The sequence below is a fragment of the Purpureocillium takamizusanense genome, chromosome 11 (genome assembly GCF_022605165.1).
Source record: "Purpureocillium takamizusanense chromosome 11, complete sequence".
Taxonomy (NCBI): Eukaryota; Fungi; Ascomycota; class Sordariomycetes; order Hypocreales; family Ophiocordycipitaceae; genus Purpureocillium; species Purpureocillium takamizusanense.
This window is the reverse complement of record NC_063078.1, coordinates 717,109-735,084: the sequence shown is the minus strand read 5'-3', so window position 1 is coordinate 735,084 and position 17,976 is coordinate 717,109. Positions and strand designations below refer to the sequence as shown.

The 17,976-nt window shown below is 57.7% G+C and overlaps 6 protein-coding genes across 6 annotated transcripts; 3 read left to right on the top strand and 3 right to left on the bottom strand.

Moving 5' to 3' along the window:
* Positions 1-185: 185 nt before the first annotated feature.
* JDV02_010130 (uncharacterized protein) lies at positions 186-4,465 on the top strand. Its single transcript, XM_047991847.1, has 3 exons — positions 186-1,350; positions 1,412-3,697; positions 3,753-4,465. The coding sequence occupies exons 1-3, from the start codon at positions 918-920 to the stop codon at positions 3,887-3,889; spliced, it is 2,856 nt and encodes a 951-aa protein (XP_047847860.1). The 5' UTR covers positions 186-917; the 3' UTR covers positions 3,890-4,465.
* JDV02_010129 (uncharacterized protein) lies at positions 4,427-5,649 on the bottom strand. Its single transcript, XM_047991846.1, has 2 exons — positions 4,996-5,649; positions 4,427-4,889 (listed from the first exon to the last, which is right to left on the bottom strand). The coding sequence occupies exons 1-2, from the start codon at positions 5,529-5,531 to the stop codon at positions 4,448-4,450; spliced, it is 978 nt and encodes a 325-aa protein (XP_047847859.1). The 5' UTR covers positions 5,532-5,649; the 3' UTR covers positions 4,427-4,447.
* A 1,262-nt stretch (positions 5,650-6,911) lies between these two features.
* JDV02_010128 (uncharacterized protein) lies at positions 6,912-10,848 on the top strand. The gene is made up of 3 exons (XM_047991845.1): positions 6,912-7,852; positions 7,937-8,690; positions 8,756-10,848. The coding sequence occupies exons 1-3, from the start codon at positions 7,693-7,695 to the stop codon at positions 10,230-10,232; spliced, it is 2,391 nt and encodes a 796-aa protein (XP_047847858.1). The 5' UTR covers positions 6,912-7,692; the 3' UTR covers positions 10,233-10,848.
* A 1,073-nt stretch (positions 10,849-11,921) lies between these two features.
* On the top strand, positions 11,922-13,655 carry JDV02_010127 (uncharacterized protein). Its single transcript, XM_047991844.1, has 3 exons — positions 11,922-12,341; positions 12,461-12,775; positions 12,908-13,655. Exons 1-3 carry the CDS (start codon positions 12,087-12,089, stop codon positions 13,253-13,255), a joined length of 918 nt encoding a protein of 305 aa, XP_047847857.1. The 5' UTR covers positions 11,922-12,086; the 3' UTR covers positions 13,256-13,655.
* A 63-nt stretch (positions 13,656-13,718) lies between these two features.
* Positions 13,719-14,631, bottom strand: RPL37B (60S ribosomal protein L37B). Its single transcript, XM_047991843.1, has 4 exons — positions 14,550-14,631; positions 14,398-14,460; positions 14,188-14,259; positions 13,719-14,100 (listed from the first exon to the last, which is right to left on the bottom strand). The coding sequence occupies exons 1-4, from the start codon at positions 14,551-14,553 to the stop codon at positions 13,952-13,954; spliced, it is 288 nt and encodes a 95-aa protein (XP_047847856.1). The 5' UTR covers positions 14,554-14,631; the 3' UTR covers positions 13,719-13,951.
* A 376-nt stretch (positions 14,632-15,007) lies between these two features.
* Positions 15,008-17,976, bottom strand: JDV02_010125 (uncharacterized protein). The gene is made up of 4 exons (XM_047991842.1): positions 17,667-17,976; positions 17,231-17,524; positions 16,273-17,170; positions 15,008-16,204 (listed from the first exon to the last, which is right to left on the bottom strand). The coding sequence occupies exons 1-4, from the start codon at positions 17,919-17,921 to the stop codon at positions 15,252-15,254; spliced, it is 2,400 nt and encodes a 799-aa protein (XP_047847855.1). The 5' UTR covers positions 17,922-17,976; the 3' UTR covers positions 15,008-15,251.

Below are 17,976 nucleotides of genomic sequence, written 5' to 3'. Positions count from 1 at the left end.
CAGCACAGCAGCACCCTTCGTCCCATTAGTCTCAGACCCTGCCCACTCCCGCCTCCCCAGCAGCTGGCACAGCATGAACAGCCTCCAATACTCCGAATACCACTCCGCTCAGCTCTTCTCCCTCGGCCCCCCTGATTCATGACGCCCTCGTCTGGGCCGCATCTTTCTCTTCTCGCTCCTCTCCCCCGAACATTGCCACGTAACCGAGCCTACATCACCAAAGTAAAAGGCGCCGTTCAAATTCCCCCACACTTCGACGTCGTCGGCCGTCGGGCGTCTTGCCGAATTCCAGCGTGGCCCGCCTTCCACCTGCGGCTAGCGAGGCATCGCCTCTTTCGCGCCCCCCTAATAAGCCGACCCCACCATCCTCGCATCTGTCAAAAGCCCATCGTCCAGCGCCTCTTCCGAGACACCGCGCCTCGTGCAACGCCCACGCGCGCTCCGACGACCTGTCGACGCCAGACTCGTCCGATCCCGCCAGCGCTTCGCCTTTGGCTCGCTCGGGCGGGTCCCGTGAATCTACAACGGCTTGCTCCTGTTTGCGCATGCGTCTCGGGGTTGGTCGCAACCGGCCGACTTGAAGCGGGTCATCACGGCGACCGAGGGGTCTTTCGTGGCTGACATTCGCATTCGCAACGCACAAGAACGACACACAATACCGCTACGACACGGACGGCGCTCGCGAGATCCTTGCGCGCAGGTCTTTGGCTTCTCGAGGCTTCACAAGTGAAGAAATAGGACAACTGCCAACGGCGACGACACCGAGCCTTGGGACATGGAGGCGCATATCCTGGCTGCCCTCATTCGTTCAACGTAAACGACTCAGACTTGGCAAGAGGCTTTTCTTACGCGGACAATCGTGACGCTGCTACACTAGACGTCATCGAATACCTGCCCTCCGCAACGCTGCCGGCGATATGGCTTACGAAGGAGGCTACGGCGGCACTGGCCAGCATCGCCCATATGCTGGACCTGCAGCACCACGCTCTGCCCCTCGCGGATACAACGACCGGCCGCCGCCCACGAGGCAGTACGAACCGCACCCTCAGTACAACGGCTACGATGACGGGTACGGCTACGAGGGCCAGGCTGCAGATTATGGCCACCAGCAACAGGATTACGGGCACGCCCACTCGGGCCAGCGACTGCCGCCCCAAGACTACTCCGGGCCTAGAGTCGGAGGTGGTGGCCGTCCCATGCCCCCGGGCGGTCGTGGAGGTCTAGGACCCCGGCCTTCAACTGCCGAAGATCATCGTGGAAATGCGTATCCGCCTCGGGGCAGGGGAATGGGGCCTGCGCCCGACCGAAGTATGCCCGTTGGCAGAGGTGGCCCTGCCTCGGCCTTTCATGGTAAGTCCGCTTCGTCGAGCACGTTCAGAATGTTTGGCTCAAAACTCAGCTCCACATGCAGGTCGTCGTCCGCCGATGAATGGGCCGCCGGGCCGTCGAGATCCTGGGTACGGCCAAGACCAGGGTCTCCCTGACCAGATGTCTGCGATGTCTCTTCATAGTCAACGATCCGGCGGCCATCCGCAAGGCCGTTCCAGCTCGGAAAGCTATCGAGGACCCGGAGATTACGGTCGACAGTTTCCGAATGGGGCACCGGGCCCTCAGTCGCGAGACTATCCAAGACAGGGGTCGCTCCCCGGTCGGGAACCCGGAGGGTATGGAGGCTACGAGGACGGCTATGGCGCCGAGCCTAACGTGGCCCCCCGCCATGACTTTGGCCCTCCTGGCCGGAGCATGACCATGCCTGTCCACGAGTCGGGTGCGAGGCAAGCCATGCCTCCACCTCAGCGAGTAGACTCGATGCCGTTCAGTGGCCCCGCTGGGCGTGGCATGCCACCGAGGCCGTCAACCACAACCGGCACGCGCCCAGTGCCTCAACGGACATACCCCGAAGACGCGAACGCACAGAATCAGTATGGAGGCACCTACAACGACGGCAGGGGTCGCGGAAACCAACCCGCTCCCTCTGTCGACGAAGTCTTCGACTCATACTTCGACAACAACCCCGTAGGCAATGCGGACTATGGCTTCCAGCCACAGCCACATCGTTCGAGTCTTCCCGATCTTGATTCCACCCAGCCTCAGAGGCGAGGATCTTTCGATCATGCGATGTTTCCAGGGCCACAGCAGCCTCACCAGGGCGCTCACCAAACTCCGAGATTGCACCACGCCAAATCGGAGGCGAATTTTCGCGAGCCGCAGGCGGCCGTCTTCGAAATGGCCGGTGATATACCGTCAGTCCCTACAGCATCTCACATCAAGCCGTACCAGCCCGAGTTCTCGGGGGGATATGGCGGCTCTGGGGGCTATGAAGCGATGCCACCCCCTCCTCGCGGGCCCAGCGCACCGCCTGGTCCTATTCACGGCGCGCGACCGGGAGGGTTTGGGCGCGATGACATGTCCAGAACACACACGGGCCTGTCACAGAGCTCCAACTCCGACTCGTTACCATCCCATCCCACGCCGGTGCGTCCAGGTTTGATGACGAACTCGATGGTGAGCATGCAAGACCGACCACCTCCTGTCCGCAACTACAGCGGCGTACCGCAGAGCGTACCAGCGCAGCCGCAGCCGCAACCGCAGCCCCATCCTCCTCAGCAACAGCCACAGCCGCCGCAGCAGCCGCAGCCGCGCATAGCCGCACGAGCGGGCCACCAGGTTCCGGAGGTCGCGCCCTTGGAGGAGCCAGTGACACCGCAGGAGCTCGAGAGACTTCGAATGGTTATCAAGGACAACGCCAACGACCAAGCCTCGGCTCTCAGGCTAGCAAAGAAACTCATCGAAGCGGCCGATGTGCTTGCGCCTAGGCTACCTGATCCCAAGCAACGTGTGAGAGCGCGAGAGCGATATCTGATGGACGCGCACAAGGTTTTGAAGAAGCTTTCCAACGCCCAAAATCAGGAGGCAATGTTCGTCATGGCCGATAGCATTGGCCGGGGTCTTTTCGGACACGAACCGGATAACAAGGAGGCATTCACACTGTATCAGTCGGCAGCCAAGCTTGGCCATGCGGCTGCGGCGTACCGGACTGCCGTGTGCTGCGAGATAGGGCATGAAGAGGGTGGTGGGACACGCAAGGATCCCTTGAAAGCCATGCAGTGGTACAAGCGGGCAGCGACGCTTGGCGATCCGCCCGCTATGTACAAGGTTGGAATGATCCTCTTGAAGGGATTGCTGGGCCAGCCCAGAAACCCGCGAGAGGCGGTGGGGTGGTTGAAGCGGGCAGCCGACCAAGCGGATACGGAGAATCCTCACGCTCTGCACGAACTCGGACTGCTGTATGAGTCTGCGCAGCCAAACGACGCCATCATCAGAGACGAAATGTATGCCCTGAATCTGTTCCAGCAAGCAGCTGAACTTGGTTACAAGTTCTCACAATTCCGGCTGGGATGCGCGTATGAATTTGGGCTGCTTGGTTGCCCAATCGACCCAAGACAGTCCATATTCTGGTATAGCAAGGCAGCGACGCAAGAGGAGCACCAGTCCGAGTTGGCCCTCAGTGGCTGGTACCTTACCGGAAGTGAGGGAGTCTTGGGCCAAAGCGACACGGAGGCCTACTTGTGGGCGAGGAAGGCGGCGGTAGCGGGGCTAGCCAAGGCCGAGTACGCCATGGGATACTTTACAGAAACGGGTATCGGTGTTCCAGCGAATCTCGAGGATGCCAAGCGGTGGTATTGGAGGGCTGCGGGTGAGCATGCTCTCCTCGCATGAGAAGAATGGTACAGAGCTGACGTAACGAACAGCGCAAGATTTCCCAAAGGCACGAGAGAGGCTGGAGGACCTCAAACGGGCGGGCAAGAACGGCTACCCAAGACAACGTGAACGAATATCGCGGAGTCGCATCGAAAAGCAGCAAGATGGGGAATGCACAGTCATGTAAAGCCGGGTCCAGTCTCATCGGCCAAGAGCATGTGCGAAATTATTCGCTGTAGAGTTGGGCAGACTGGGGCGCGGCGCCGGAACAAGGGGTCGCGGCGTCTACCCCGCTAGGTGGATGGGCAGGTAGTTGCAGGCTATGTACGACGATGCATGGTTGAGCCGGCTTGTCAATTTAGCTCCGTCGCTACCTGCGTGACAGCCGCACAGTGACGTAATATTCGGGGTCGCGTCTGGCTTACATGTCGGCTATGTGAACCAATGGCCGCGGTTGTGCAAACTTTGTGGAGTAGCGGCAGGCTAAGCAACTTCAACTCGTGGCGTAGATGCAAGCCGGTGACGTGGCTACAAAGAGACAGCTACAGATGGGATCAGCAAGAGGGCAGGGATCACTACTCTCCATGACGGGCGATCACGGTCCCCAGATTGGCCATGGGCTCGTTGAACGTCGGGTCATTAACGCAGAAACGCCTCTCAAGGATATAAATCGCACCGGGGAGGTACGAAACAGGTATTGGGCCACAACCAACATCCAAAGGGGGGGGGGGGTTCTATTTTTCTACTACCGCCTACCAAACAACCCGCCAAACGCTGCACCCACGCCGCCGCCGCCGCCTCCTCGCCCCCCGTGTCGGCGGGCCTCGTTGCGGATCCATTCCTCCAGGAACTGGCGGTCAGCGAGCTTGCGGCCGTCGGTGACGCGCGTGGCCGCCTGGACCTCGCCGGCGTCGAAGCTGAGCAGGGTGGGGACCGAGGTGATCATGTAAGTCATGGCGAGGTTGTCGGCGCCGGAGACGGCCATGATGTCCGGGCTGTCGAACTCGACGGGGGCCAGCAAGACGCCGCCCTCGGCCTGGCCGACGCCGGACTCGACGAGGGAGGTGAGCAGCGGGAGGACGGTGCGGCAGGTCGGGCACCACGAGGCGGTCCAGAGCGTGAGGAGGGGGGTTCGCGCCGAGGAGGAGAGTGAGAGATGCGTGAAGAAGGAGTCTGGGTTGCGGATTCTACAAGGTTGGGGTGGCCCCGTTCATTGATACGGGGGGGGACAAGTCAGTCACACGAGGAACTTGCAAATCCCGGTCCAATGACTTGGGGGACAAATAAACGTACGGGTCAAGGACATGGTTCTTCGCCGAGCGGGCGGCAGACGAGGAGAAGCTGGCAGCTTGCCGGCAAGTGAAACCCGTGCTTATGGGTGGTGCTGCCGCGTGACGCTGGTGACGATACGGTGCCGGCGGCTGGCGGGTGACGTGCCCAACAAGCGCCGCAGCCACTGCCGATGGTGGAGTCTTCATGAGGGACGGGCGTCGAGCTGCGGCGGCGGCGGCAGCTGCTGCGGCCCCGACGCGGGTGGCGACCGGGGTGGCTGCCGGCATCGCGAGACGGAACGAACGAGTGGCAGGATACTCCCGCCTTGGTAGAGGGGCCCGTTGGATGGACAGGATCAATGTCTGGCGGTGGCCGATGTGGTGAGTGGTCCTCGTTGCAGGAGGACCGTCTGTGACAACCACGTGTTGTTGGTGACTGGGAAGTTGGAGCTCAGCTAGGGCGACGTTTGCGGAGAACCCTGGCCGCCTGAAGCGCGCTCGCGCCCGCGCTGGGGCTGGTTGCATGGATGGACGTGGACCCGACAGCGCTGTCGTCATAGCGCACTTGTTTGATGTTCATCCCTGCCCGCACTGGAGATCGCCCAAGGCGGCTTTGCGCTTGTTTGAGCGGTCTCCCGGCAACATTTTCTAGCTTTGACAAGGAAGGCGGAGGGGAGCATCACGGAGGACAGAATTGCTTACGCTCCAGGGATAGGGAGCACTACTACTTCGTACATAAAACTGCCCGTGAGCCTCGGGCGCGCCGGCTCCGTACGCAGCCCGGTGGCGGCTCCGGCGTGCAGCACAAGAGCCGCGCGCCTCCCTGCTTGAGGTGCTGCAGTGCAGCGGTGCATCGTCATACTGCAGCTGTCGTGCATGATCTGGACGGGGTCTGCCGCACCAAACTCGTCCCATGTGCTCCTGCTCAACGACCCCACGATTGCATCCAACGGCTGTCGGATGGTCGAGGATACAGGCACGGCACCCTCTTTGTGCCTGCCTAACCCTAGGACGGTTGGATCTACCTAGGTATTGCGGTTCCTCGATGCGCACCACCACCGTCTGGCCCGTGCCACGGCATTGATTGTGCGGCCACGACGAGGCTGCCACTACTACTACAGTACTTGTATAAGTAGCGACCAGCATCCAAGGGGGTGGTCCGAAGGAAGGTCGCTTCGAGCACATGCCTGCGCGGCGGACGAGGAGGAAGGCATGGAGGTGACGAGCATGCACGTCGGCCGGCCACCATCCCAGCTAGTGGTGACAACGAAACATGTCCGCCTGACCTCGTGGTGGAGCGGTCGACGCGAGAACACGAGGGCAAGCTGCGGGCGCTGTGCAGCGACCGCCTCCAGGTTCCCCTTCCTCCGAGTCAGCAGGCAGCTCAGGAGGGAGGACCCCGCCGTCGCAAGAGAGAATCGTGGAGGCGTCATCTGCACTAGACGGGCGTTCTCCCGTGCTGTAGAATATTGGCAGGGCGCCGCTCCGCTCAAACGTGATGGTCTGAAAGCCGAGATGACGGAAACTGGCAGGCATGCGTTCCCGGAAGACCGGCTCGGTGAGGCTGCCAGGCGCTCCCTTCTTCTCCTTCTTCGGCCACAACCTCAGTAACGTTGGTATCCCAGTGGGTCATCCACGGCGCTGAACCCCTGTAGTACAACGGCGACGGCGGCGATCGCTGAGCCACGACCCTCGTGCCCTGCCCCAGGCAGGCAGTGAAGCGACCCTGAGGGTCGGATACTAACGTTAGTACTAGTGGTGCTATGCCGGGAGTGGGTGCAGGTGCATACCAGGCCAGCCGCCGAGTCGTGCCTTCCTTACCTGTCGGGCACCCTAGGGTGGGTGGATTGGTGTGCATTGTGCGCCACGCCAAGTTTAACCTTATGATCCTCGACTCGCGCCGACGACATGGCCCTCTTCTTTCCCTCCTCCTCCTCAACGAACCTCACATCTCTTCTCATCGCCGTGCCGAGCTTCACGGTGGACACGACGAGGCAAAATCGCATATACCTGTTGCATTGATTGCACGCAGCGGCCCGCCTCTATCAGCGGCCTGGGAAGCATTCCAGCTACCCCTCTGGAGTCGACCACCATCCTCGCGCTCGCGGACCCAGCCGGTCAGCGCTTTCCTCCTTCTCGTAAGCGTCTCGGTGACAGCTGGCGCTCACGGAATCGTTACTACCTTCTGAATCAGCATAATCACGGCCCCTCTAAAACATCAGACTGCAGGGAAAGGCTGATGGGAGCGATTGGTCCGAGGTTCACCTGCAGTCGACATCGTTCGCCTCGCCATGTCTGAGATGCTCTTTGCAGCTGGCGTCTAGACTTCCTTCCCGGGTCCGCCGTCTCAGCTCTGAAACAAGTCCGCCTACTTTCATCCTCTCCTATCCTTCTCCTTTGCATGGGCTCCTCGCGTCCCTATTGTCCCCAGCACCTATACACCTAGATTCCCGCATCCGTTGCATAAACTTCATTCTAGCTCGATTTTGAAACTAGATTCTACTTGCATTACTACTTTTTGCTGTTCTTGGATACACGGCTTCGTTCATTTTTCCCTTGGCGCATTGTTTACCGCTCCTCTGTCACTTTGCTGAAGCAAGTTGGCTCTCAACCTCATCGCCAGACAACGTTACGCCCTCATCATTAACTCAACAACCCCGCCCGCCCCATCGACGGGGAACACTTGACATTCGTCGCTTGCTGTGTACACACTGCGCACATGTCGTCGGACGACTTTAGCAAAGACTCCACGCCTCGGCGTTGGAAGATTTCTAGACTCTTTGGGCAGGGCCCAAACAAGGAAGCAACAGGCGAGAAGTTAGGGCCGTCAAAATGGAGTCTGGGTGTACTCAACGACAAAGAGACCGTCGAGGTCCCAGGTACGTCGGCTCATTTGCCTGCTTTTGACACATTATCAAGAACGGGCCTCTTGTAGCAGATGTGTGTGTTGACAGGTCATGCAGGGTCTGTTTTGCTCCTCGCCTCAGACCGCAATGAGCCGCTCGGCTTGCGCAACGTCAACGCCCGGACCTCACATTCCTCTATTCCCATCGGTTTTCCAGTCGATGTTCCGACAACGCCGGGTGGAACCAGGATCAGGCCAGAATCACACCTCCACCCTCCTCAGCAATCGGATCTCATTGAAGATAAAAAGACAACCAGTGATGGTAATATCATCCTCGATCCTCAACCTGAAGAATCAGCCAACGACCCCCTCAACTGGCCCGCCTGGAGACGAGACACTGCACTACTATCTTTGGGCTTCTACTGCATGATCGGCGGCGGGATTACGCCTCTCATCGCCGCCGGCTTCACCGACGTCGCCCGCGACTACGATGTTTCTGTAGAAACCGTCTCACTAACGACCGGTCTCTACATGATGGGTCTAGGATTGGGTTCCGTCATTGCTTCCCCCACGGCAATTTTATTTGGCAAGCGTCCCGTATACCTTGTTAGTGCCATCGTCTTCATTGCGACTTGCCTGTGGGCTGCCTGGTCTCCCAGCTTTTCCTCCCTTCTGGCCGCCAGAGTCTTTCAGGGCGTCGCAATCAGTCCCGTCGAGTGCCTGCCATCTGCCACCATTGCGGAGATCTTCTTCCTCCACGAGCGGGCATACCGTATAGGCATCTACACCCTCCTACTCTTAGGTGGCAAGAACCTTGTTCCGTTGGTAAGCGCCGCCATCATAGGCAGCTTTGGGTGGCGCTGGGTTTTCTGGTAAGATGTTTCTCCAAGCACGCGAGCGAGCAGAAACCTTCCAGCGGTGGCTTACAGTTTGTCAGGATTGTGGCCATGGTTGTCGGCCTCGGCTTTGTTCTCCTCTTCCTTTTTGTCCCAGAAACGTTCTGGGACAGGACTCCGACGAGAAAGCCTTCAAAACGGCCTAGTTTTTTGCGTCGGCTATCTTCTCGCCACAACGTGCCACACGTTGCAACGCCAAGTGGCCGCGAGAATGCTACGAGGCGTCCCTCATCTCCCGGCATAGATGACCGAAATACCAACCTCCATGTCGGCTTTGCGCCTGTCGTCAGCGCCAGTCAGGGCCTTCAACAAGAATCTACCGCCACTGTGGAGTCTCCAGCAACAGCGCCGGCGCCAATGCGCCACGTCGGTTGGGCTAAAGCCAGCGTTGAGGACAATCAGGGAGCCTCATTGCCCTCGAACAATCAGCAACCTCAAGAACATGACAAGGCTGAGCCCAGTACCAACTCCCTGCCCCCAATGTCTGCAGCAAACATTCCTACAATACAGCTTCCGGAACATGAGATATCGGTTTTACACAGCATCGACAGTCCAAGGCATACCCTATCGCCGACGGCCAGCATTCGACGTACTTCTCACCTTCAACACGGCACTCCGCCATATTCACACTCGGTTAGTGGAAGCGAAGCAAACGTCGGTTACTTCGCACACGGGCCGAACCTTGACGCAGAGGGGATACCGGCATCCAAGCTCAAGGCGCCGCTGAAGATCCAGGAATACACGCATAACTTGCGCCATCTTCCGCCTCAAACGTTTACCCAGCAGCTCAGACCGTATCACGGGCGTCTCAACAACGACAACTGGTTCAAAGTCATGGTCCGCCCCTTCGTTTTGTTTGCGTATCCCGCCGTTCTTTGGTCTGCCGCAGTGTACGCATGCTCCATTGGTTGGCTGATTGTCATATCTGAGACTATGGCCATCATTTATCGCGACCCTACGATTTATAACTTCTCAGCATTGCAAACAGGGCTGGTATACGTTTCGCCATTTCTGGGAGGGATCCTCGGAACTGGCGTTGCCGGGAAAGTCAGCGATATTATCGTGAGGGCCATGGCGCGCCGCAACGGTGGCCTCTACGAGCCGGAGTTTCGCCTCATCATGGCAGGGCCGATACTCGTCACGACTGTGATGGGGCTAATGGGATTTGGCTGGTCTGCACAGGAGAAGGATCACTGGATTGTGCCAACCCTGTTTTTCGGTATCCTGTCCTTTGGCTGCGCCCTCGGCTCCACCACGTCCATCACCTATTGCGTTGACAGCTACCGTCAGTACGCCGGCGAAGCACTCGTGACGCTCAACTTTTCCAAGAACGTCCTTCATGGACTTGTCTTCAGCTTGTTCGTAGCACATTGGATGGCTGAGGACGGTCCCAAGATGGTGTTCATTTGGCTCGGTATCATACAGTTGATACTCCAGCTATTTACGATACCGCTGTACATCTACGGCAAGAGAGCACGCATGTGGACGGTAAGGAAGAATTTTATGGAGAAGCTGTGACGTCCTACAGACAGTTTCTCGGGTTCTCGCGGTGGCCGGACGAGCAAGGCTTGAGACGATACTCGAGTACGGAAGGGCAGGCACGAGCCTTGGCGGGAGACCGGGCTCGCGCCCACGTTACCGTTTGACGACATTGGGCATGACACATGTTTACGTTTATACCAAGGCGCTTCACGAAGTCGAGATATGACCGAGCCTGGATTGTACATAGACTTTGGACACTTGACTGGGCCGCATATTTCTTGGGTGCTTGGGTTGCATGCACAGCATCAGACCGGATTGCACACGCTACAGTCTTGGATAGATTGATCGAGCGCGTTGCCATTGGAGACATGAATCACTTTTTCTCGTCAACAACGTATCGATGGACATGTGCGAAGGTCAGGGCGATTCTACCGTACAGGAATGGTGGTGGAAATGAGGTGTCTCACCCTGTTAAGACGGAGGACTGATGGTTATCACGAGAAGACGTCGTACGTACCGGTATATCACTCAGTGTCGATTCCTTGGCAGGGAAAACCAAGCCACTTCACACAATTATCCTGGTCTCGAAGGGCCCGGAAGATCCTGCAGAAGCGTCAACAGGCGAAAGCCGCCAGCTGTCATGCGCCTCACGTATATTTTGATGGCACTGCCAGCGCTAACGATGGGAGGTAAGCAACCAGCATGACGCAAGCACGACTCCAGCAGCACAACAGCCGCACGGCGTCAAGACAAGGAAAAATTCAAGCCAGGTTAACCTATGTGAGGGGAGTGCAGCGCGAATAAGAGCGTCCGGGCCGAAGCAGTGCTGCATCGACGGGATATTCGGGGGCATGAGCTGCATTGGCCGGGCAGACGAAGGGCGTTCCTGCAGTAAGTGGAACTTTTTTTTTGGCCGTGTCGGACCGGATTACACATCGTTCATTGCATTCAACCCGGTCACGGACTACTAAATTAGTATTTTTTATGCTTGTAAACTGACCTGGAGTTTTTCACAGGAACGGATATACCGTGTGGGTGCGCGGAGGGGTTGGAGTGCGTGCAGACGAGCAAGAAGTACAAGATTCCGGGGGTGTGTCGGCTTCCGCCGAAGGCGGAGGCGAGTCCGCCGGGAGGGGGAGGGGGGCAGTGACAAGAGAAGTCGACGATGGCGCGGCCTGGAGAGTTTTACATAGGGAAGGTTACGTACGGGTGCTCGGTCCAACCTGTACTTCGTATGAAGTGTGGAACGGTGGCAGCCTTGAGGTCCCAAGGCCTCTACATAAGAGATGTTATGTGGCTCCCAACTGTGGAGTCGGCTCCCTTTTGCCATTGGAGCCACATACGAATACATCTCAACATGAAGTACTAAGGTACGAAGTACTAAGGTACGAAGTACTAAGGTACGAAGTACTAAGGTCGTGGAGCAGAGAAGGGCCGTAGTAGTAGATGTCCAGTTGAAAAGTAGCAGGCAAGCAACATGCTCTGCTGGACCGGTAGAATTACAAGGTTGATAAATTCCATCCACAAAAACTAGATGAAGCCTCAAAGCTGCCTTTGATATGGTATCGTTTCTTGCACGCGCGGGGTGGACAAGAGAGACGTCTTTCCATGCTTCCAAGCCCACCTAGCGGCTTCAGAAGGTTGAGCGCGCCAACGACGCTGTGCGGGTCAGCAAATCATTCACTGCAAGGCACCCCCACAGAGCCAACCACAGTCTGTCAAGCTCTTACAACCTCACTTCATATCCCACTGCATACATACAGCCGACCAGCAGACTCAACACAACAAGAGAGGATCTCAGTCTTCCTCTAATCAAAGTCGAACCCGTATACAAGGGCGTTTTACTTCTTCATTTCCCTCCTTCGAACCCACCCGTTTCCCTCGCAGGCCATGTCCAAGGTCCCTCCACTGCTGGAGCCCTACCTCGGCCCGCCCCCGGAAGCGGCCCTCGTGGTCCTCACGAGCGTTCTCGGCGCGAGCACCAACTGGCTGGTCCAGAGGTTTCTTTACTCCCTCTTGCGCCACCATCGTCCGAGAGGAGAGGGTTCGGGAGAAGGGAGAAACGACAATGGCGACGATGTGGGCGTCGTGCTCGTCAGCTTCATGCGCGACGGGGCTTTTTGGAGGGACGGTGCGAGCAGACTAGTCAGTGTTACTACTACCTACTACGTGGACAGCCCCCCAGAACAAAAAGGCTGGCCTTTCAAGGAAAGAAAAAGAAAAGAAGAACAAAAAACTAACGCGAGGTGGTGGTTGTGGTTCAGGGCCTGGATCTAGACGCCCTTCGCAGAGCGGGCAGATTCGCATTTGTGGACGGCCTGACCGGGCTGTTCGTCCCGCCGGTGGCAGCAGCAGCGGCACAGCCAGACGCAAAGTCGGAGGACCAGCAGCGGGACAGGATACTACGGAGCCCCCGGCTGGACGACGTCGGGAGGGGCATCGAGGCTGCGCTGGCGGAGGTGCGCGCGAGGAGGACGGTCCTCGTCGTGGACCAGATCGACGCGCTGCTCGCGGCGTGCAACCCGTCCGACACGGTGACGAGCCTGTCCGTCGGGAACATGCTCCTGTCGCTACGCGAGGTGAGTGGCCCCCTTCCCCAAATCATCGAATTCCCCATTACGAGCTGTTTTCCTGGTGCCGGGGGGAGGAGACAGAAGCATCTCATCAGCATGGAAATCGGAACTGACACGGCTTGGATGCCAATCCCGCAGCGCGTGCACGCCACGATCCTCACCCTCGCGGCGGACGACCCGCTGCTGCACCCGCAGAACACGTCGCTCGAGAGGGAGCACGCCGCGCTCGCACTGTCGCACGTGCACGCGGCACACACGGTCATGGCCCTGCGCAGGCTCGACACGGGTGCGGCGAGGGACGTGAGCGGGGTGGTGCGCATCACGGCCCGCGGCGGCGACGGCGGCGGCGGCGGCGGCGTGGACGACGAAGCGGGAGCGGGAGTGGAAGGCCAAGGGATGCCCGCGACGGAGGCGGAGGGCGATGCCGAGTATCTCTACTATGTGGCTGGTGATGGAGGGGTCAGGGTGTTTGAGAGGGGGACGTGATGATCAATGTGCGGATGGATAGCACCCGACATGTAGACGCATCATGGGGGACTTGGGGCAAGTTGGGTCATCCTCACTGGTAGTGTCAGTGAATGCGCGATCGTGGCAGAGACGATACACAACATCCCCCAAGGGACGGCAGTCACGGGCATCACAACCAACGCATCGGCGCCCACACGTGGTCTTCGCCTCAAGACGCGCCGCCCTACAGGTCTACCACATCGGCGGCGCAGTCCGTCCCAGATACAGCGCGCGTGGATTGCGAAGCAGAACAGTGTGCATGTGACGAATCAAGATGCCATTAAGACGTTCGTGAACCGACTGCGAATGCCCCTCACGAAGATCTTGTTTCTCAGGGCAGAAAGCAAAAGGCCCATTTTGTACCTTGCTTAAACACACGTCAAAAACACCATGTCCCATGCTCCGGCCGCCGCTTTCCCTTTCTACACCCCACCGGTCCGTCGACAGTCGGTCCAGCTCCCCCCCCCTTGTAGAGGTGAGAGCCGTCCAAGCAGGCTAGACGTAGCAATCGATTCGGTCGTTCCGGCATGCGTCGGGCCGCCGCCATCGAGTATGCGCCATCCCTTCCTGCTCTAACAAAGGCTCCCCCCAATCCTCTCCCTTATGCGGTCCACAGGAGTCGTTCCGTCATCGTAGCTTTGTTGCTTTTTTTGTCGTTTGGATGCGATGGCGAGCTTAAGAGGACTCGGTCTTGGGGGCGCTGCGGGCACCCTTGGGCTGGCCGGTCTGGAAGCCGTTGTGGAATCGCCGGGAAACGTCCTTGAGGTAGCGCATGCGGCCGGTGCCGACGGTCTTTCTCCGCTTGGCCTTCTCGCCCCAGTTGACTGTTGAAACAACTGCGGTCAGCGTATTTGCACATTTCGAAGAGTTGCGACGATTCGGAACGAGGTGTTATGACGGTGAGGACGTACACTTCCGGGTCTTAGCAGAGGGGTAGCCGCAAGAGGAGCACTCCTTCTTCTGGATGTGCAGCGAGCGGCGACCTGTAATGTTCCCGTCAGCGATCCTGACATGGACGCACCAAAGTATTGGCCGCTCCGAGTCCGCAATGCGCGCCTACTGGCGATTTCCTTTTCATCCTCCTCTTGCCGGATCTCGCAGCGGGCTGTAGGAGGACTAACCGCATCGTCGGCACAGGGTGTGCGTCTTGTTGTGACGCTTACCGAAGCTGGAGGTACCCTTCGCTGCAGGAAATCGTCAGCATTCACGCTTTCGTTTCGCTATACATTCGTCTGGCCGTTCGATTGCCGTAGGGGAAGGCGTCGCGACGTACTCATTTTGGCGGTTGTGGCTGGGCGTGTGGTTGATTGACGATCAAGGAAATTCTCGAAATGCGAGAGGGCTTTTTTCGGTGGAGTGTCGAATTGCACTGGCTAGCCCTAATTGCAGTGGAGGGCGGATTCGGTGGGTGGGATGTTCCGGCACGGTCAGGTGATACTACCCTCGCTTCATGGCACGTGATCTGCCTGCTCTCTACGAAATACCAATTCTGCATTCTACACGACTCCACAAGGCAATTTTAGTGGGTCCATGCTAAGACGACAGTCTCCTCCATGAAGTCGACGTAAATCCAGGCATCTACTAATAGAGACTGGGGCTACGGTATGCCTCGCCTCAGATTCTGGGACGGCAAGGGCCAGTCGGTTTCTTCTTCGAGCTACAGAGAGCGGAGCAGAGGAAACAGACCACACTGTGCTGCCAAATATCACGCTTACTGAAAGCCTGGAGCTTCGAAACCGCACGCCACACCATGTCAGATACAGTTGAATTGACGTGAATCATCAATTAGAGAGGTATCTTTTACGCCCAAGCTCATGTCCCGCAGCCTCAAACAAATATCCAACGTATCCCAGTTCTCCTTGACTCCGTCCATAAAAAGTCGTTTGGTGAATGCATTCAATAGTAAGTCACCATAAGCTCGCTCGCATGACAATTGTGGGCTGTAAAGCCTACCGGCCTTCTCCCATCGGCCTTCTCAAGGGTATACCGAGGGTCCAAATGTCTCGCCTGGCATGAGATGCCTGGTAATGGCCTTGCCCTCGAAATCCAACGTTTGGAAAGCACCGACATTGCCCCACCACTGTGGCTTCTTCTGGCTTGTCAGATACAACGTGAAGAAAATGAGAAGCGACGAGAGAATGAGGCCACAGTCCAAAGCGGCCGACACGATGTAATTGTACTGCAACCACCAGCCAGTGTAGCGACGCTTGATGAAGTAGTTGAAGGTAATGCCGACGACGCCCCAGCAGAGAAAGATGTACACGGTTGCCGGCGGCAGCAGTCCCGTACCACCGTAGATGACAGGCGTGCAGATATATCGCCAGATGGACTTGGGCCAGCGCCGGGCCAGTAGCCACGTGACAATAGGTGTTATCGCACCAACAAGCCAGAACCACTGTAAGGATGCGTACGTCGCGCCATGACTGAAGATACGGGCGGGTCCGATGGCACCCCAGACGACCGAAGCAGTGTAGAAGACACGGCCGTTCGGGCACGAGTAGCTGTTCGGTTGGTCAAGGCTGCACACGTCGGGTATTCTGCTGACAGCCCAGTTCATGACTCCAATCTGCACGATGGCCGACCAGACTGAGGCAATAAGCTGAGAAGCAAACATGACCCGAGGGGGTACCTTCATGTAATGGCCAAGCTTGAGGTCCTGAGAGAAGTAGAGGGCTTGTGACATGGAAATGTAACCATAGTTCTTGAACATCATCATGGCCAGGGGCCGTCCGGGAACCATGTAGCCAATGATGAATTCGGTCAAAACGTTGAGGCCGAGCTGAATGTTGGTGATGGCTTGGATGAGGCCAATCGGAATGAGCCAGATGATGGGCAGCATCATGCATACGACATATGCCCAAGCAGGGAATCCAGTGGGCCAGCCTGCAACAACCCCGAAGGAGATGGCCACCATGACGACGAACAGAGCTAAGGTCGCATTTAGTACGGGAAGTGCATCATGCATACGGTCGTGTGCGATGACGATGGAAACTTACCAGCATACCACCAGTCCTCAGCGTCGCGGTACTTCTTCATGAGGCGCATGTGAACATCGTCCTCTTGATGGCGAGCCATTTTGAACTGCCTCCAGATTTCCTTGCCATGATAAAGTCCGACATGAATGATAACAGCAGACATGGCGGCAAATGACAGACCGTACGCCATGGCGAATTGCGTCGAGAGGAACAAGGGCGAATATTCTTTGTACGCCGTCTCATTGAACTCGAAATTGGCGTCGAGAATCCGGCTGACATTGTAGATGTCGCCCCTGTTGTCGTAGGACTCAGAGGACTGTACGGGCAGGTAGTCGGCGTACCAGGTGCCGCTGAAATGGATGCCCATGGAAACGAAGACGAAAAAGACAGTGATGCCTCCAAGAACGTTGGCAATAGCATGGAAGGGAGGGATGAGCGGCGAGCCGACGAAACCGCTCACGATGCTCCAGTCGAACGTCACAGGCATAAGGCCGTAGCCGTGCTGCCCACCGAAAACCTTGTTCACGACAACGTTGTTGGGAGCAATCCAGCAGACCCAGGCGAAGACGGAGAGGCCCCTGAATATCCAACCGGGAAACCAGTAGTAGATGAAGGCGCCGCAGCCGATGATCAAAAATAATCTGTAGCGGCCAATGGACCAGCCGTTGGTCTTGGAAGGGTCGGATATTGAGTGGTCGTGAAGAGTGTAGAACAAGGCGCAGTTGACAAGATCCGCGGGCCAGATCATGGCTGCAGGCCAAACCAAGAATCGCCGAGCCAGGCCGGCCAGGCCATAGCCGGTGCAGAGTGTGGTAATGCCGAAGAGAAGCTGGAACGCAATACCAAAGTCCTGACCGTAGAAGACCTTTTGGGCGATAAGTACATCCGTCGCGTACAGAACGCCGCCGCCATACGCAGCCTATCGGATAGTATCGGTCAGAATCTTGATGTGCCGATTCAAGGGCGGCAAAATACGTACGTTTGACATTGCAACAATGACGACATGTTCTTTGTAGTTGAACTTTCCGGGCCGGAGATTGAACTTGAGACCAAAGAGTTTCCATTCGCGGTCCGGCATGATGAGGTCCCAGCCTCGACCGATGGGGTAGGCGATCAGCTGGATAACATACGTGGTGATGGCGACACTCGGATTGCGTAACGAGAAAAGCATGTTTACACCAGATCCGACGGTGCAAAGAATCAAGCCGATGACCCAAGCGCGTATCGTATTGGCGGGAACATCGACATCGTAGTTGCGCACCACGGCACGGACCTAGGTGTACCACGTATTAGAGGGGATCGGGAGCGAAACAATGCTAGCAAGCATAACCCGCTTATGACGGCAGTAAGAGTGACCTGGAGGTCCATGCCCGTGACAACAAGCCTAGGGGAATCGTGGCAGGAAGGGTTCCTACCTCTGGGTAGGGACTATTGTCCTCCATGAGGGCATGCTCAATTTCGATGCCCTTCTCGGCATTGCCGGTTGCGATAGCAGCATCAACATCATTGAGCTCGTCGATGGGGAGGTTCGGATCCAGCTTGTGAGCCTTCTCGAACTGTTGGAGGTGCTGCAGGTGATCAACGCCCGACGCATTCGACTCGAGAGGCCCCGGAATGGGCGTTATCTCCTCGGCCTCGTGGCGCTTCCGAAAAAGAAGTGATCGCACCATGGCGGATGGCTATCCCACGCAGGCAGCAGAATGTTGTGTCGGTTTCTGGTGGTGA

Coding starts and splice junctions, on each gene's coding strand:
- JDV02_010130 (XM_047991847.1), top strand. CDS start 918: ATGGCTTACGAAGGAGGCTACGGCGGCACTGGCCAGCATCGCCCATAT. Junction 1,351..1,411: donor CCCTGCCTCGGCCTTTCATG/GTAAGTCCGCTT, acceptor CTCCACATGCAG/GTCGTCGTCCGCCGATGAAT. Junction 3,698..3,752: donor GTGGTATTGGAGGGCTGCGG/GTGAGCATGCTC, acceptor CGTAACGAACAG/CGCAAGATTTCCCAAAGGCA.
- JDV02_010129 (XM_047991846.1), bottom strand. CDS start 5,531: ATGACGACAGCGCTGTCGGGTCCACGTCCATCCATGCAACCAGCCCCA. Junction 4,890..4,995: donor AAGAACCATGTCCTTGACCC/GTACGTTTATTT, acceptor CCAACCTTGTAG/AATCCGCAACCCAGACTCCT.
- JDV02_010128 (XM_047991845.1), top strand. CDS start 7,693: ATGTCGTCGGACGACTTTAGCAAAGACTCCACGCCTCGGCGTTGGAAG. Junction 7,853..7,936: donor AGAGACCGTCGAGGTCCCAG/GTACGTCGGCTC, acceptor CAGGTCATGCAG/GGTCTGTTTTGCTCCTCGCC. Junction 8,691..8,755: donor GGGTGGCGCTGGGTTTTCTG/GTAAGATGTTTC, acceptor ACAGTTTGTCAG/GATTGTGGCCATGGTTGTCG.
- JDV02_010127 (XM_047991844.1), top strand. CDS start 12,087: ATGTCCAAGGTCCCTCCACTGCTGGAGCCCTACCTCGGCCCGCCCCCG. Junction 12,342..12,460: donor GGGACGGTGCGAGCAGACTA/GTCAGTGTTACT, acceptor GTTGTGGTTCAG/GGCCTGGATCTAGACGCCCT. Junction 12,776..12,907: donor TGCTCCTGTCGCTACGCGAG/GTGAGTGGCCCC, acceptor CCAATCCCGCAG/CGCGTGCACGCCACGATCCT.
- RPL37B (XM_047991843.1), bottom strand. Junction 14,260..14,397: donor CACCCTGTGCCGACGATGCG/GTTAGTCCTCCT, acceptor GGAACATTACAG/GTCGCCGCTCGCTGCACATC. Junction 14,101..14,187: donor CTCTGCTAAGACCCGGAAGT/GTACGTCCTCAC, acceptor TTGTTTCAACAG/TCAACTGGGGCGAGAAGGCC.
- JDV02_010125 (XM_047991842.1), bottom strand. CDS start 17,921: ATGGTGCGATCACTTCTTTTTCGGAAGCGCCACGAGGCCGAGGAGATA. Junction 17,525..17,666: donor ACAATAGTCCCTACCCAGAG/GTAGGAACCCTT, acceptor TGGTACACCTAG/GTCCGTGCCGTGGTGCGCAA. Junction 17,171..17,230: donor TCATTGTTGCAATGTCAAAC/GTACGTATTTTG, acceptor ACTATCCGATAG/GCTGCGTATGGCGGCGGCGT.